We start from the raw sequence: 17,476 nt of genomic DNA, 5'->3' as shown, positions 1-17,476 counted from the left end.
GCCTGATTCCACTGCCTGCAGACTCAGGGAAAGGCCTGGATGTGCTCAGTAGGGGAGACTGGATGGTCAGGCATCTCCAAACATTGACTTCAAGAGAGAGGATAGGTAAAAAAGAGGGAGAAAGAGAGAGAGAGAGAACGGAATGACTGATGTGTATGCAAAGTGCCTTTGAACTGTAGGGCCATACGCAAATAGGTGCTAATTATTACTGCCCGGTCTATGGAACCCTGGTGAGGAAGTAGAACCCAGGCCGGCCTCTCTGATGAATGGAGAAACTGAAGGCGTGTTGCTCTAAGGAAAGAAAGAAGAAACATGAAAAACATGGTGACTCTTCTCTCCTGGTTCCACGATCTTTTAATATTTTATCTTGTGGCTTAGGCATCTGGAAGATGGTTTCTCTTGCTTTTGAGGGAGTGATAAGGATGTTGTGGTGGGGAGCATGAGGGACTGAAGAGCAGTTGCTTTCAATGAGCCAAGGGAAGATCCCTCAGCTCCCTCTCAGCCTGAGACCACAGTCAACAGTCCCCTCCTTGCAGGGGGTGACTGCTGTGGGGCTCGGCATGGTGCTTTGCACGGATGTTCTTGTACCCTGCCCACCCCACAAAGCCGTGTTCTCACAGCATCCTGCCCTGTGCGATTATAGCTGTGCCCTGTACATGGCTTGGGATGAGCTTCTATCTGAATCTTTGAAGAAGGGGGTTGATAAATGAATGGTGAGGAGAAGGGGCATGTCAGCACATATAAAAGCAGTAGGCAGCGTTTTTCCCAAATGCTGTTAATGAGATAAGACTTGAATTCTGTTAAAATGTCTACTGAAATGTTGAACTCCCACCCCTCCCCCTTCTACTACTAGTGACCTCACTTGGCTGTATTATAAAACTGCATTTCTTTAGCTGTTGCCTTGGGACATTATCATTTGTGTTTTTGTGAACCCTTTGTAGTCAGGACAGATGGACTTTCTGTGGGATGAGGCCACAGAAGCTTGGAAGTGGTTGGGAGTGGGAGCAGAAGACCAGGAGGACATTGCGGCACGGGGAGTGCTGGCCGACTCACAACAGAACAGGAGCAGTGGAAGGGTTGGAAGGCAGCGAAGGGGTAAGGGACCAAAGGAGGTCCAAAACGAGAGACAAAGACGGAGAGGGACGAGGGATTGGGGGGAGGGGCAGGAAGAAGAGCCACAAGGGAATTAGGGACCAGGTCAGAAGGAAAAGGGCCGTCCAGATGGGTGTTCAGTCATGGTGGTGCAAGATATGCTTCTGTTCTTCAGGTGTCTTCCCATGTAAATAAGGACTTTGAACAAATTAGCGCTGACTCATTAAGTAGCGAGCTTCTGCTAGCTCAACGGGACCATGCAGAAGAGGGTGGTGGTGTAGGTCAGCGGTGCAGAGGTGAGATCCTTGCACTGAGTGGCTGGTTGGGTTAGATGGCTTTAAGTTCCCTCCCGATCCCACTGTAAGCTTCCCTAATCACACCTTTTATAAATGTGTGTGTGTGCACGTGCATGTGTATACATGTGTGTGCAAGTATGTTTGTGTGAATGCACGGTGCGTGCGTGTGCGTGTGCCTTTTTCAAATAAGAGGAAAACCAAACAATGGCAGAACCAAAGATAAATCTTGTCACTATTATACCCAAAGTCAATCCTGACTTTTCTTTGCTTTTTAATTAGTTTAAAATATAGATTGTTGGGAGCGCCTGGATGGTTCAGTTGGTTAATCGTCTGCCTTTGGCTCAGGTCATGATCCCTGCATCCTGGGATCAAGCGCCGCATATGGGCTCCCTGCTCAGTGGGAAGTCCGCTTCTCCTTCCCCCTGCTGTTGTGCTCTCACTTGCTCTCTCCCTTTCAAATAAATAAAATCTTTAAAAATAAAGTAATAAAATATAGATTTTTTTAAAGATTTTATTTATTTATTTGACAGAGAGAGAGACAGCCAGCGAGAGAGAGAACACAAGCATGGGGAGTGGGAGAGGAAGAAGCAGGCTTCCAGCGGAGGAGCCTGATGTGGGGCTCGATCCCATAATGCCAGGATCACGCCCTGAGCCGAAGGCAGACGCGTAACGACTGAGCCACCCAGGCGCCCCAATAAAATATAGATTTTTAAGTTTTGTCCGCCATGTTTTTTTCCCCTAACTGAAGTATCATCCTTTACAGTGATCAGGAAACAAATAATTTAGACAAGAAACATAAAACAATCCTAACTAGTGGTCTTCAGAATAAATCTCCTACAACAGTAAATTGGAAAGGCTTGGATTTATTTTGATAGATTGAAAGATTCAAACTTTTTTCAGCTCATTAAAAGCAGAGTATAGAATACAAGTCACCAAAATAGCCCTCACCTTATCAAAGACCAACTGACAATTGGTTGTCGTTTTTCATTCACCTTTATCTGCAATGGAGGCACACAGAGAGAGTGTGAAAATACAACGTTTCCACTGGTACATGTCGGCTGCTCTATATTGACTTTGACAGTGTGTTCTTGTTCACTCACTATTGCTCAGAACAACTCATTTCACTTTCTGGTGAGTGCAGAGGAAATCCCTGTTTCCCCATTCTAGGGAATTAGGTGTGCACGGCAGGGCACATGGTGACACCAGGATCAGCCTGCTCCAATGGAGTGGTCACCGTCCCAGCCCCTCCTCACTCTGTACCACCGGATCATCACACGTCACACTGTGTTGTCCTTCACTGTCCGTCCTCTGCAACACACACCCACAGCCCTCAAATGTGAGGTCCTTAAGGGCAGCGACCTCCTTAAGAGCCTCATTTCTGAATCACCAGTGTTGGGATAGCATATAACACATGTTAGATGTTCCTTACCTGTTTTTAAACCGAATTAAACACACTTTGCTTCTCTTGTCTGATGCCACCAGTAACTGCAGGCAAGAGGAAAGGGATGGAAGAAGTTCACTGACTTCTCAAGGGCCTCCTTCCCCTCACCGCCTCCCCCCGCACTGGTCAGGTGTGCTGGGCATGCCTGCCCTCAAATCACAGCGCGAGGATGCCTTATTCGTGTCATTTGTCTTTCGCAGACTCTTTTGTTCTTTGTATTGCTGGTCTGTCATTCAACCAGCCAAACGCTGGCAGAGAAATGAGGGCACAGTGGGTCATCGCATCTTACTTCCAGCATTTTCTTACCTGGAAAATGATACAATGAGGCGTTGAACTAGAGGGTTTCCAGGTGTTCTCCGTGTTCAGATATTCTCCAGAATTGTCCGGTTATCCTCTGCAATTTGTGAAACTTGGGATTATATCTGTCCTCTGCTTAATAATAGGGGGACTTCAAGTAAATATAGATTACCCACGGGCAGTGGCTGATGATGCCCCCTTGTGTCTTCGGAAAGCTAAGCTGAGGATCAGTGACCTGCCTTGAGGTGGGCAGAGTCCAAGAATGGACAAGAATGGGTAGCTTTCTTCCTCATTGCTGAGGAAGGCTTAGACGAAATATCTAAATATGAAATATCTCATATGAGGGCTCATATGCAATATCTAAATAATATAGAAAAATACAGAGTAAGCCGTGAGCACCTTAAACACTGCGATGCATCCAGCGGCACAAAACCTCCCCGCTCCTGACAGACCACGACTGCCAAGAGTTTTGGGTGAGTCCCTTGAGTCTTTCCCCTCGTTTTCCAACATTTACATTTTAGTGGCTACAATACTCTGCAGGATGACTCTTTTTGGCTCTCTCAGTTCCTCTGTTTATGGGTAGTTTGATCATTTTTCCTAGATTTCCCCCGCCACAGCGACACTGCAGTCTTACATCTTTGTGTACATGAGTAAACATTTCCACAAAATTGAGTATTGGGAAGTGAAATTGAGGAGCCAAAGGATATGTACATCTAAAATTCTGATAAAGATCACGATAAAAACTGCCAGACTGCTGTCCAGACAAGCTCTGCCTGATTTTGTTCAGACCAACACTCATTTCCCCAGTCCTTGCCAAGCAGACTTATCAATCTTCTGAATTGTTACCAAACGCAGGTACAAAACAAATGTACTTATTTGGAAGACATGTATTTTTAGCTATTAAAGTTTTTTCTTTCTCTATTTCTTTGATTATTTAGAGTCCTTTCATTTAGGAACAGGGATCTGATAGATACTGGTTTTCTAGGTTGGTTCTCTGTTTCTCTTGAGTTTTCTCCAATAGGTGTTAGGAGATTGTTCTTTTGCATTGCATTGTGGGAGAATCCTTTGACTTAATTGTGTGAATTTGCTCTTCACCTGTGTCTCTTGTGATATTCAGCCCATCTGCTGAGGTTTATCATTTTCAGGATCTCTTTTTGCTCGTCTTTCATAATAATCTCTCCTGATGTTTCAGGGGTGCAACTTAACCCCTCATCTTCCTGAAAACTTGGTTTATTCTTACTTTTCAAGGCTCAGTTGTATGGTTGTTTTATTTTCTCCAGAATTTGTTGCCTTGGTTGAGTTAAGTACCTCTTTCATGGTTTGGTTTTTCCTCAGACTCTTGGAGCCATGTAATTGCCTGTCCACTTCTGTACTTGGTAGTTCCTATCTGCACGTCTATGGGCGTTGGTTGAGCACAATGTTTTGTCTCCAGGTTTTATAGGAGGGGCTGCATATGATGTCCAGCTGTGTGGTCTGCCTGTGCTGGTAGTTTCCTCCTGGGGATCCTTAGCTCTCCGAGGATATTGCCCTATTCATGGCTCATCTTGCGTGTGACACTTCTGTCATGTGGTGCTCGGCACTAGAGGGAAGAAGAAAGCAGTAGTGGGAAGGACTGACTGGCCAACCTGCTCTGAAACATATCCCAACTACTCACTGTCAGTCATTCCAAAGTTTCTTCTAGTTCTTTCTGTGTTACCTCTATACTTGGAGCTCTCCCTTACAGCAGTTTGTGTTTTTCTAGGTGTGTCTTGGGTTTTGATCTCCTTGGTTTATCTAATTTACAGTAAATCTTTACAATTTCTTGTCCATTGGTGGTCCTTTTTATTTGTTAAGCACTATTATAGAGTTATTATTATTATTATAAGGTATTTATTTATTATCTCTAAGAATTTGTGTAAGATTGGAAGCAGTTTCCTGTGTTCAGTTGATTCAAACTTGAACTTTTGTTCTCTTTCTTGCTATTTTGGAAAAGATCCTCTCTGTTCTGCATGTTATCCTCTTTGTTAGGCTAATTTTGAGCTTATAGTACTTAATTTTTTGCATGTTTTTTATTTACAAATAAATGTGCTTCTGTGATGGGAGTCAATGGAAACACTTATAAGTAGGAAATAAATAATCCAGGTTGTAAAACACGAAAAGCATCATTTTGATTTTATAGCCCTTGCCAGTTTTTGCCTTTCTTCACTTAGTCATCACTCATTCAGCACATATTTATTGAACATGTTTGCCAAGCATTATGGTTTTTTTAATTGATTGATTTTAAAGATTTATTTATTTATTTGAGAGAGAGAGAGAAAGAGAGCACGTGCGCCCATGCCAGCAGAGGGAGAGGCAGAGGGAGAGAGAGAAGCCTCAAGCAGACTCCCTGCTGAGCTCGGAGCCCATCGCAGAGCTCAATTCCAGGACCCAGAGATCATAACCTGAGCTGAAACCAAGAGTTGGATGCTCAGTGGACTGAACTATCCAGGCACCTCTGTATTTTTTTTTTTAAAGATGCCAGGCGTTATGGGTCTAGACAAGATCCTAGAATTCAAGGAGCTCAGTTTAGTGAAAGAGACCAAAAGGTAGAAAACTAACAAACGCGTGGTCAAACAATAAATTCGCATATCTTTAAAAGGGAAAGAACAACCTAGGTTGCTAAAGAGATAATTTACCATTATTGGTCTGGTAAAAATAGTGGGAATTTCCTCAAACAGGAACACCTTTAAGTGCCATTGGGAGAACTCTAGCAGGCATGAAAGTGAATTTTTCACTTTCTAGATAGTGCATTATTAAGGAGCAGGACAAAACATTTTTTTAAGTTTCTGTCTGGTTTTTGTATCAGGGTAATGTTGATCTCATAGAATGAGTTGGGAGGTTTTTCCCTGTCTTTGTTTTTTTGTGTTATTGTTATTACTATTTCTCAGATGTTTGGCATAATTTATCAATGATGCCATTTAAGCCTTGAGTTTTCTCTGTAGGAAGGTTTTTAACTGAAAATTTATTTTCTTTAATTGATATAAGGATATATTCAGGTTATCTATTTCCTCTTGAGTGAACTTTAGTAATTTTTATCTTATAAAAATGTATCCATTTTATTTACACTGAATTTCTTGGCATGAATTTATTCATATTATTCCCTTATCATTTTATTTTTGGTATCATCTGTGGTGATGTCCTATCTCTCATAGAGATATTTGCAAATTGTGTCTTTCCTTTATATATAGTTTATCAATTTATTGATCTTTTCAAAGTACCAGACTTTGATTTCATTGATTTTTTTTGGAACTGTTTTCTGTTTTCTCTTTTATTGTGTTTTGCCCTTTATTCATTCCTCTGCCTATTTTGAGTTTAACTTGCTCTTTTCTCTTTCTACATTCTTAAGGTAGAAGTTTAGATCATTTAAGACCTTATTTATTTTCACACATGCATTTAATGATCTATATTTCCCCAAAGCATTTCTTTTGCTGCATCTCATGTATTTTCATATATTGTATTTTTATTTTCATTCTGTTTAAAATTCTTCCCTATTTATTCTATCAATTACTGAGAGAATGGTTTTGACATCATGGAGTAGTTAAAGATTTGTTCATTTCTCTTTACAGTTCTGTTAGCCTTTGTTTTATGCATTTTGAAGCTTTCTTATTAGGTGAATAAAAGTTCATTATTGTTGTGTCTTTTTGATGAATTTATCTCTTTATCATTCTGAAGTGACTCTGACTTTTATATCTTCAATGAATTTGAGTAATTTTTGGCCTTTATATTTTTCAAAATTTTTTTGCATCTTCCTCTCATTTGGAGACCCCAAGAACATGTATTTTAGGCTACTTGAGTTGTCTCATAGCTCACTGATACACTGTTCATGTTTTTCCATATTTTTCTCTGTGTCTTCATAGCATTCATTAAACTGTCTTTGTATTGTGTCTAATATGCTCTCAATCCCATCCAGTGTATTTCCCATCCCCAGAATTTTGATGTGTGCCCTTTGTTATATCTTCTTTATCTCTCTTTAACATATTTTCTTGAACATATGATATATATTAATATTTGATATAATATCTGTGTCTACTAATTCAGTCACCTATAATTCCTTTCTGAGTTGATTTCAGTTGACTGAGTTTTCTCCTCATTTGGGGTTGTGGTTTTCTGTTTCTTTGCATGTCTGGAAATTCTTTATTGGATGCTGGACATTGTGATTTAGATTTTGCTCTGTGGTGGATATTATCATATATTTAAAAATATTCTTGAGATTTGCTCTTAGACATAGTTACATGTGAACAGTTTGGGTTTTTAAGGCTTGCTTTTATGGTTTTTTAGGTGGGAGAGCAGTGTTGAGTCTAGGGCTGATTTTTCCCCTTTCAATTTTCTTTTTCTTTTTTTTTAAGATTTTATTTATTTATTTTGACAGAGAGAGACAGCCAGCGAGAGAGGGAACACAAGCAGGGGGAGTGGGAGAGGAAGAAGCAGGCTCCCAGGGGAGGAGTCCGATGTGGGACTCGATCCTGGAACGCCAGGATCACGCCCTGAGCCGAAGGCAGCCACCTAAGGACTGCGCTACCCAGGCGTCCCTCCCCTTTCAATTTTCTAGATACAGTATCCTCCTGATTACTTGATGCCCCATGTATTATGATTTTTCCACTCTGGATAGTGGGAACAGCAGCTCTTCCTGGTTGTGTGTTTGGTTAGGGGTTGTTTCATCTGTTCCTTTCAGGTGGTGCTTTTTCCAGACCTCAGGTAATTTCCTTATATGCACATACTTATCAGTACTTAACTGAGGACTCAGGAGACTCTCTGAAGATCTCTACAACTCTGTGCCTGTAAAGGTCTCCTTTCTCTACTACTCTGTTTTGTCAACTCTAATTGACCTGGCCTTTCTAAAATACCCACTTTTTCTTCTCAACTTAGACTGGTAGACTTAGATTGGTCGACTCTTCCAGAAAAACTCATTCAGTGTGGATCTGGCACTCAGCAAGTGCTCTAAGCTGGTGTATACTCTGGGGTGTTACCAGTATATATAGCCAGTGAAGGCTTGGGAGTAAATTAGAGTCCCTCAGGGAGAGGGCACAAAACAAGAAGAGAAAAATTCTAAAACAGGACCCAGGGAATGTCAAAGTGTATATGGAAAGTGAAGTGACAATTCTTTTAAAAGGGGATTTTCAAAGCAAAGCCCTTAAGTAATTTACAGTCTAGATTTTCTACTATGGTACCAGAATGTGATCATTTTTCAGGAGACTGATAAGGCATCAGCTAAGTTTACTGTGAATCTTCTGGGTGACCTATTTTTTTTTCTGGGAACATGTCTAGGTACTCAAGCTGGGAACACATTTAGAATCATAGGAAAGTTCTAAAGGTCCAAGAATGCCCTGTCTCCACAGCTTAGAGCCAAATGTTCAGTATTCATTTCTACATTAATGAGCTACATGGGAATTGGTTAGCTAAAAACTAATAATAAAACTAATAAAATAATCATAGCAAAAATTAAGTAGAAAATGAAGTCATGAAAAGAAAACCAGAAAAGGAAAAAGTTTGGATCTATAGACCAGATCTAGAGATTTCAGATTGAAGACCTAAATTAAATCCCTGGACTGTTTCCAAGTGGTTGAATCACGTTGGACAGTAACCCAGTGTCTTTGAGTCCTAATTTTGACATCTTCCGCATGGAGAATAATTGTACTAGAACTTCCAGCTCTGTAGGTATTAAAAGCTGCACACATAAAAAATGGTTATTTTTAAGACTTCACCATGATTTTGTTTTTAAAAATTGCCATGGTAAATGAATGAAAAAATAATATGAACAATTTTAATTTATGGTTAATTTTTGCAAATGTATATTTTACCCCTAGGCACATGGGTGCAAATTCCTTTTAAGAGTTTAGCAAATGGTATAAAAGCCCAAGCTGAAATAGATAGTTCTCCCAAGTTTCAAATTTAATACTCTTTCCCATTTAGAGGTCATACATCTCTTTTTCTATACTAAGGTGAAATGTATTTGGTAAGGATATGATATGTAAATATTGTTGGTGTTAGCATAATTAGATTTATTTCTTGACCAAGCAAGCAATTCTTTTCAAAACTGTTTCAGTACAAACTCCAGTGAAAAGTACAGACTGATGCTGGATAATAGCATTTCAAGTTTTGTGTTCTTTTAATTGGTTGAGCTCATCAGCGAAGTTGAGGTTGTAATCATGTTAATGGGCTCTCCTTAAAACTTTGCGTACTTTGATTCTATTCAGTAAAAACAGAAGAGTGTGTTTCATATTGATTCCTGAATGGTCTGAAATGATCTGTTAAGGATTTGAAAATGAATAAATGTCTTGGTACCCTGGAATTTGGTGTCATTTGTGAGGCTCTTAGGTTGTCATTTGAACAGAATCTTTCATTTTTGATGAGGCGTAAAAGAAAGGAGACTAAGGAAAGTAGTGGTCTGACCTTATATCGTTCTAGTACATTCTTTCAAGGAGACATTTAAAAATGTGTATCAGAGTCTGAATTTCTCTTCTTTGGTGAATTAAAATGAAAATAACTAGGTCAGTTCATATTAATAGAATAAGATAATATGGAATTAAATGAATAGAAGTTAATAGAAAATTTGTGAGGGTTACTACATCAAAGTACTTCTAGCAGCATGCAAATTAACTAGAGCCCTTATTGACTATTTCATCATAAAATTCAGAATAAAGGGAACAGATCAATATTGCTGTGGGTGAAGCATTTAGTATTAACTTTATTAGGATGTATTCATCCTGTACCCACTAATGTACCTGACAAGATATATTTATGCTGCTCTCTTCAGGATTCTTTTTGAGATAATGTTTAATTATATCGTCCTGGGTGAGAGACTCTTCTGGACTAGATTAATGTGTTATAATTATATTGCTTTAACCCACTCTAAATATTTTTTGTTTGTTTCTGCTTATAATTTATTGGGGAATAGGGTAAAATAACAAAAATGTTTAATTATTTTTTGTGTTGTTAAATGAGTGGCTTTTTAAAAAACAAGTTCTCAGAATAAAGGGGACAGTGACATATCCATGCGATGGAATGTGATACAACAATTTAAAACTATGCTTTAGAAGAATATTTAATGACCTTGAAGCATAATCAAGTACAAAAGGCATAATGCAAAACTGTATATAGAGTGATACCAGCATCTTCAGATTGTTAGATCAGTAGACATAGTAAATAGGAAAGAACGAGAACAAAATGCTACTGGCAGTTTTGTCCGAGTGGGACTGGGAGTGATTTATTTCCTTTTTTATATTATGTGGGTTTTTTTTTCAAAACAGTTAACAGCAAACAGTTTCTGATTATACAAGCAATGAAAATCAATAATAAGTAAAAAGTAAAGGGCAGGAGAAAACTCATTCAAAAATTTTTTTAAAATTTTTTAAAAAATTATTTATTTCTAAGCCTCCACATTGGATGTATTTATCACGATCCCTTTATTGTTTGAAAAGGAACTGAAGGAGGGGCGCCTGGGTGGCTCAGTCGGTTGAGCATCTGACTCTTGATTTCGGCTCGGGTCGTGGTCTCAGGGTCCTGGGATCGAGCCCTGTGTCGGGCTCCATGCTCAGTGCTGAGTCTGCTTGGGATGTTCTCTCCCCTCTCCTTTCTCCCCTCCCCAGGGGACTTAGTATGGGTGATAGTTTGGTACCTCGCAGTCTGGCCCCCGGACCACCAGCACAGCGCCCCCTAGCAGCTTGTTAGGAATGCACATTCTTGGCCCCACCCCAGACCAATTCAACCGTTCAACCAAAACCTTTGGAAATGGGGTCCCACAGTGTGTGTTTTCACAAGACCTCCGGGTGATTTCGATGCAGGCTGAAGTTTGAGGAATGCTGCTTTAGAGTTTTGAGGTCAGAGATGGCTAGAAGAACTTCTCAAAAATTTTATCCTAGACAATTTTCATCTCCCATTTCCCTTCTCTCTTTCACATGTCTTCCTCTCCTCTGCCTCCATCACTCTGCTTCTCTCTTATACATATACTTTTTGTTTTCTGTTTTCTTTTACTCTTTTTTTTTTTAAGAGAAGGAGAGAGAGAGAGGGCTGGGGGAGAGGCAGAGAGAGAGAGGAAGGAAATCTCAAGCAGACTTCAAGCCCGGTACAGAGCCCAACACGGGGCTCGATCTCATGACCCTGAGATCATGACCTGAGCTGAAATCAAGAGTCAGAGGCTTCACTGACTCAGCCACCCTGGCGTCCCTGTATATTTTTTATTTTTTCGTATCTTTACCTTGTTTCTCCAAAATATTGGAGGCCGCTGCCAGTGGTGCACATAGTCCAGCAGCAAGCACTCACTGGGTGCTCTCTGTTCAGATACTGGGCCACGGACTTTACCTAGAGTATCTCGTTTAACGCAGTCATGAGTCACAACTCTGTGAGGCAGTTGTTATTATTATTTCGTGGTCGTCCTCTCCATCTGACAAAGAATCTGAAGCTCACAGGCTACATAACTTGCCCAAGGGCGTAGAACCAGTAGGTGGAGGGATCCAAGCAATCTCGGTCCCAAGTCTGTGCCCTCAACCAGTTCGCCATGCTGCTTCTTAAAAATAAAATTAATGAGGAACTAGGGATGCGGGCACCTTGATGGCTCAGTCGGTGAAACGTCTGCCTTCAGCTCAGGTCATGATCCCAGGGTCCTGGGATCCAGTCCCGCATCAGGCTCCCCACTCAGCAGAGAGCCTGCTTCTCCTTCTCCTGCTCCCCCTGCTTGTGCTCTCTCTCAGTCTCTGTCAAATAAATAGATAAAATCTTTAAAAAAGAGAGAGAAACTAGGGATGAATGGAACATAGAGGGGCAGGATGAATGCACAGTTCTGTGGGGTTTGCTCTAGCTGGTAAATGCGGTGCGTGGACTTGCCTCCAGCTCAAGCACAGAGGGAACAATGAAGGAGAAGCCGTGAGATTCACCATCCCCAAAATACGGAAACCAGCCGATTCTCAGGAAGGCCACCCCTGAGTCTCGAAAGCTTCAGTCACTCTCCATCCTCTGACGTGTGCCCTTGTGGTTTTCATTTCAGTCATTCACTTTGTCTGCGGTCAGTATTTCTTGGGCACCTTCTATCTGTTCGGCCCTGTGCTGGTGGCTTGGGATGGGAAGAATAAAATGTACCCGTGTCTTAAAGATCCCGGGGGCCTGGGGGCAAAGAACAATGGTCGTGTGCCGCATGGGCTTTCCCCCACTTCCTCCCTGGGTGGGGAGTAATAGAAGCCACGGTGACAGGCAGGAAGGGATTTGGAACCAGCTTTTCTTGGGAGGGGACGCCTGAGGGAAGTCAGAAGACAGAGCCTCTAGATGGAAACAGCCATCTGAGCTGGTAGGGCCTGGTCACACGGGCACCTTCGTTCCTTGACAACACCTGTCCCTAGAATCTGTAATCTGAGCCTGTCCCTGGACAAACTGGACCCGGAGCTTGGGGACGCTCCTTGGTTCTTTGGAGATCATGTGGCTCTGGGGATAAAGGACGGGGGGTGGTGGGAGAAGCAAAGCTAGCTGGTTTCGACAAATCTCTAATGTGTGTGTGTGTGTGTGTGTGTGTGTGTGTGTGTGTACATATATGTATCTCCTCACTAAGGGAATTTCTCCTGGCTGTCTGGTCGATGATCACTCTTTCCCCTCCTGTAAATAATCCCTAAAAGCTTCAGAAGCACTTTTAAAAATTAAAATTAAAAATCGTTCTTTCTCTTCTTTTCCCCATCTGGATTTATCTAATAAATACAATGCAGGCAAAATTATTTGTTCTGGGGGCCATGGCTGCTGCCCAGTGACCACGGCCCCATCTTCTGCCACCTGCGGCCATGAACCCCTGGGGACAAGGATGTCTCAAAATATAACACTTGACCCTAAAGATAAGGACAAAATTGGCTGGACCTTCAGCTTCTCTTTCTAAGTGAAAATCGTATCAAGAGTATGAATGTTGGTTATGACTGTGTTCAATGTTTTAAAATGAGCCATGTCAGTTATGTGACCCAAGATGCTGGCACCTGATAGATCTAATTTTTGATCAAAGTGGGGGACTCATCCTGACCTGCCAGGGGCATCTCTCCTGGAGCCATCGAAATAAAGGTCTCAGAGCAAGACAAGATGGGAGAAGCAAGAGGATACAGAGTTTGAGTGAGAGACTTTGCATAGAGTGGTGATAATAACAGGGGACAGAGAATAATTACTGAGCCACTCTTATTTTTAATGTGTACTTATGGACCTCGCACTGCTTGTTGTAGAAGGTTCTCTGGAAGATCTCCAGAGCTTCTGGACTGCTTTTAATGAGAAAGAGGGAGCGCGAACGCATTCAGAAGCCTCGATACGGCACTTGCATAATTTAGCAGGTTCTCACATACTTCGTGGGGGGTCAACGGCTGTGTTGAGAAAGGAGCACCAAGATTTCCCTCCGAGGGCAGCCCTACTGGCAGTGATGAAAGTAATTGTTTCCCAGACGGTTTTAAAAAGCTGTCCAATCCTGAGTTTCCGAAGCAAAAGCTGCATCTCACTTTTCTTTTCCTTCTTTTTCTTAACAGTCCCAGCAGAAGTGCATCGTGATATTTGCCCTGGTGTGCTGCTTTGCCATTCTCGTGGCCTTGATATTTTCTGCCGTGGACATCATGGGAGAGGACGAGGATGGACTTTCAGAAAAAAATTGTCAAAATAAATGTCGGTAAGAGGTAACAAACAAAACTTCTCTTTTAGGGGGCGGGCAGAAAAGCAAAGGCGCGAGACAGCGGAGAGAAAAATATCCTAAGGTCATGTGATCATGCCGTGTCCCCTTGAGTTGAGCTGAGGCATGACTCTTACTTTTTGCCCGAGGGAATACAAATGAGTAATGATTTCATCAGTGACGGTTCTTTACAATCTGGGCATATCCTGCAGGACAGAATGAAGTTTTGTACGGTTGGCATTTCTGGAGACCCCTCTCTGTCGATGAGGTTTTGGGTTCTTCCATGAGGATCCTGGCAAACACGAGTGCCCCAAATGGACAAAGGACACCGTGCCAGTTGTCACATCAAGTGGCAGTTCAGAAAGCGCACCTCTCAGGAAAAATGGCAGCTGAAGATCCAGGATGAAATAAATCAGCATGTCTGTAAGAAGACACGCAGCTTCTCCTCTAGCTCCATGTCCCGCGTGGTTTGTTATTAATCTAGAAATAGCTTACATTTTATCTACGTGTTATGTCTCGTCCGTTACCTTAAATAATGTTTCCTTGGGGATGTTATTCCTACCTGGCAGGGCCATCGGGGCATGGTTTTATCCCCATAAATCTCCTTATCCAACTCTTCCATGAGCTGCTTTTTTTTTTTTTTTTTTTTAAGGTCATGGAGAGGGTGTAGGCAAGCACCACGGCAGGGGGCAGATAGAGAAGAAGCCCATTTTTATTACATGTTGCTGCAGAGCTGAAGTCAGGGTAATTCACCAGAGAGTTCTCACGAGTTAGAGCTTACAATGAATTTTAATTGTAGTTTTTCCCTGGGGCAAGCATTAGTCTAAGTGCCCCTCTTTTCCAGCTTAAGATCAACAAGCACTTGGTAACGTGTATGTGGGTTTTTATCTTGGAGACTTTGCCTTGAGGGTTGAATGTGTGGCATAAAAAATGTCTGGAAAAGACCACTGAAGTGTGTTTGTTTTCTAGCCCATGTTACGTTATAGTCTAGTTACCAGAGAACCGTATTAGACATGGAACGAAGGATACAAGAGAGGAATTAGCGTACATTCTAGATTTATTCTAAGATGTTGGAAAGGGGTTCTTACGTGTCTTTACTTCCCAGACTGAATTTGGGAGAACAATTGTGCTGGGATTTTCAGTAAAGCAACAGAACAATAGCAGCTGGTCACCGTCTCCCTCCTGAACACTCACTCCTGCACCAGTACTTTCTGGGAATCCAGTGACACGACAGGTAGAAACATCCGTGGACGGGGGGCCGGTGACTCCTCTTATTCTGTGGAGTGGCTCTGCCCCCTCTCACCTCTCTTGGTGACTAAGTCGGCTGAGTACTTGGAATGGCAAAGCCCGGCTGCCAAGAAGCAGCTTTATAAAGGTCACACTGTAGCAACTTCTGTAAGACCACGTTCGCAGGACCTTTTAACTCACATTAGCAGGTGTTTGTAGATTTCAACACCAATAAAAAAGAGGGAGCCTTAGAACTATCCTTTTCACTTGCAAGAAACTGTAATTTAGTCTGATTTTTACTTGAAGCTTACACAGCTGGAATCTGGGTCTGCTTATTTCTCTACCTCAAGCAATAATGAAATCCCAGCGACTCAACACTGCTTCTCCCTGGATCTGGAACATATTCTTCCAATTACCCACCACTCCCCGGCGGCCTGGCCCCTGGGGAGTTGGGGTCACGGCCTGGTCACTGGGATGCCCCTCCACGCAGCCATGTTTTCTAGAACCCGCAGCCCCTCCAGTCCCCCTCTCTTCTGCAGCCTCTTCCCCTGTGCCATGTGTGTGTCGTCTTGCATTCTCAGCCACGCAGTAGGCACTGCCTGTCCGTCTGCCAGCTCTAACTTCACCCCGAGAAGCCCCTGCTTTGTGTCCTCTCTCCAGCGCACAGGACCAAGGTGGGGTAATGGCCATTCTTTGTGCCGCGTCCAGCCCGTCTCCAGTCAGAGAGCCCGCTCCCCCACCATCTGCTCCTGATAGTTCTCATTTTAATTTGATGGAACTTTCTTGCATTGTCCACTCACACCATGTGATAGGCAACACCACCAGCTAATTCCAGAACCGTCTCCCATTCTCTTGTCCCTGGCTGACAGCCTCTGACCGTCAGTTCCGTCCCTTGCCGTCGTGTTTAGAAACTACAGTGTACTTCCCAACATGCCAGCCGACTCTTCTGACCGCCTCAAGTCAATACATTTAATGGCCGTTTCACTACTGCACTTCCAAGTAAGCCTAATGCAGTGAATGGCCATAGACTTTGAAATCAGAAAGATCTGGATTCAGGATGCTTGGGTGGCTCCATCGGTAAAGCAGCTGCCTTCGGCTCAGGTCATGATCTCAGGGTCCTCGGATCAAGCCCCGCATCGGGCTCCCTGCTCAGCTGGGTGTCTACTTATTCCTCTGCCCCTCCCACCCCCGCTCGTGCTCTCTCTCTGTATATAAATAAATAAAATCTTAAAAACAAAAAAAAAGAAAGAAAGATCTGAATTCAGGTCTGCATTATACTACTTACTGACTGTAAATTTGGACAGGATATTCATTTCATTATTTCATCCGATGCCTCTTTACAGAGCACGGAAGCACAGAAGAACCAGCCACAGCACAGTGAATAATGAGACAGTTGAGGCAACGGCGTACCGTGGTCAGGAGCACAGGGACAATGGCAGAGAGGACTTGGGGCGCACGGCCTGGCACGGGAAAAGGAGGGACCCCGGCCTTGGCCTCCACTCCCCCCTGAGGGGTTATAAAGGCTATGTTAATTTTGTTTCTCTTGAAAGCAGTAGATTAAAAGAAATCTGTCTCACGGGGCTTTGTTGGTAAATTGCGCAGCCCATAAGAACGCTGCGGGAACTCACAACAGGGAACAGGTAAATAGGAAACCTCTCCCCGTCCCTTCCAGAGCGTCAGAAATGCCCTTCTCGCTGCACAACCAACTTCCGTTCCTCCCGCGTCCTCACTTGTCCCGAATCTGCTTTCTCCTGACTGTGCTCTTTGGTTCTGGGGGAGGAAACGAAGACAACCGCAGAGCAGAGAGTGTCCAGGGCTGGCTCTGGCAAAGCAGGCAGCCTCCACCATTTTTTGGCAGAGACTCGGGTATAGGACCCGGAGAGCTTCTAGTGGAAAAGGGGGAGGCCTTCAGGTGAGTCCTGTGGGGGGTTGTTGGCAGGGGAAGCTGGAGGCTGGGCAGCTTCTGGAATCGAGGCGTCCTCTGTCCTCGGTTGAGGGGCGCATGTTTGGCTTTCTCTGCTTGGTCCCGAGCTGGAAGTGGGAACAAAAATTAAGGAAGCGGGTAGTTCTTAATCGAGGGCTGTGGCCATTGGGGGCATGAGGTTACAGGGTTGCAGACGTGATTGTTTGGCATCTTGGATGTTACTGGAAATAGCCTGCCTTCCTGCAGGCTGGCTCTTTTAGGCGGGAGGTTGGTGTCTTGGTCAGGCAGCCGCAGCTGTGAGACAGACTCTAATTTCTATAGACAGTCTGGCCATTGTCCATTTGCATATCTAATCTCCCAGTTTCCTCAACCTCTTCTCTAGCAGCCCCTTCGGTTTTTGTTTCCTTCTTCTCCGTCTACTAGACCATTGCCAGTGTGTCCGTGATGCTTGCTGCAGGATCCTAAAATCTTCACTGGTCTCCTTGGATCTCTTGCCTCAACCACACTGCTGGTTCTAAGGCTGGCTGACTCCTGGGTCCTCCCATCCTTGTCCCCAGGGTGGCCTCCGC

General features: G+C 43.1%; 1 protein-coding gene across 6 annotated transcripts in view; it reads left to right on the top strand.

Annotated features, from left to right (window-relative positions):
• The window catches only part of PLD5 (phospholipase D family member 5), a 385,783-nt gene that overhangs the window by 136,131 nt on the left and 232,176 nt on the right, over positions 1–17,476 (top strand). For 5 of the 6 annotated variants that reach the window (XM_026487593.4, XM_057315031.1, XM_026487592.4 and 2 more), the window contains exon 2: positions 13,620–13,756. In XM_026487593.4, coding sequence (XP_026343378.1) covers positions 13,620–13,756 — 137 coding nt within the window. Of the gene's footprint in view, positions 1–13,619; positions 13,764–17,476 lie in introns of all 6 variants that reach the window. The other variant, XM_044379889.3, reaches the window with a different exon arrangement.

The sequence above is a fragment of the Ursus arctos genome, unplaced genomic scaffold (assembly GCF_023065955.2).
Source record: "Ursus arctos isolate Adak ecotype North America unplaced genomic scaffold, UrsArc2.0 scaffold_2, whole genome shotgun sequence".
Lineage (NCBI taxonomy): Eukaryota > Metazoa > Chordata > Mammalia > Carnivora > Ursidae > Ursus > Ursus arctos.
This window is presented reverse-complemented; position numbering and strand designations above follow the sequence as displayed.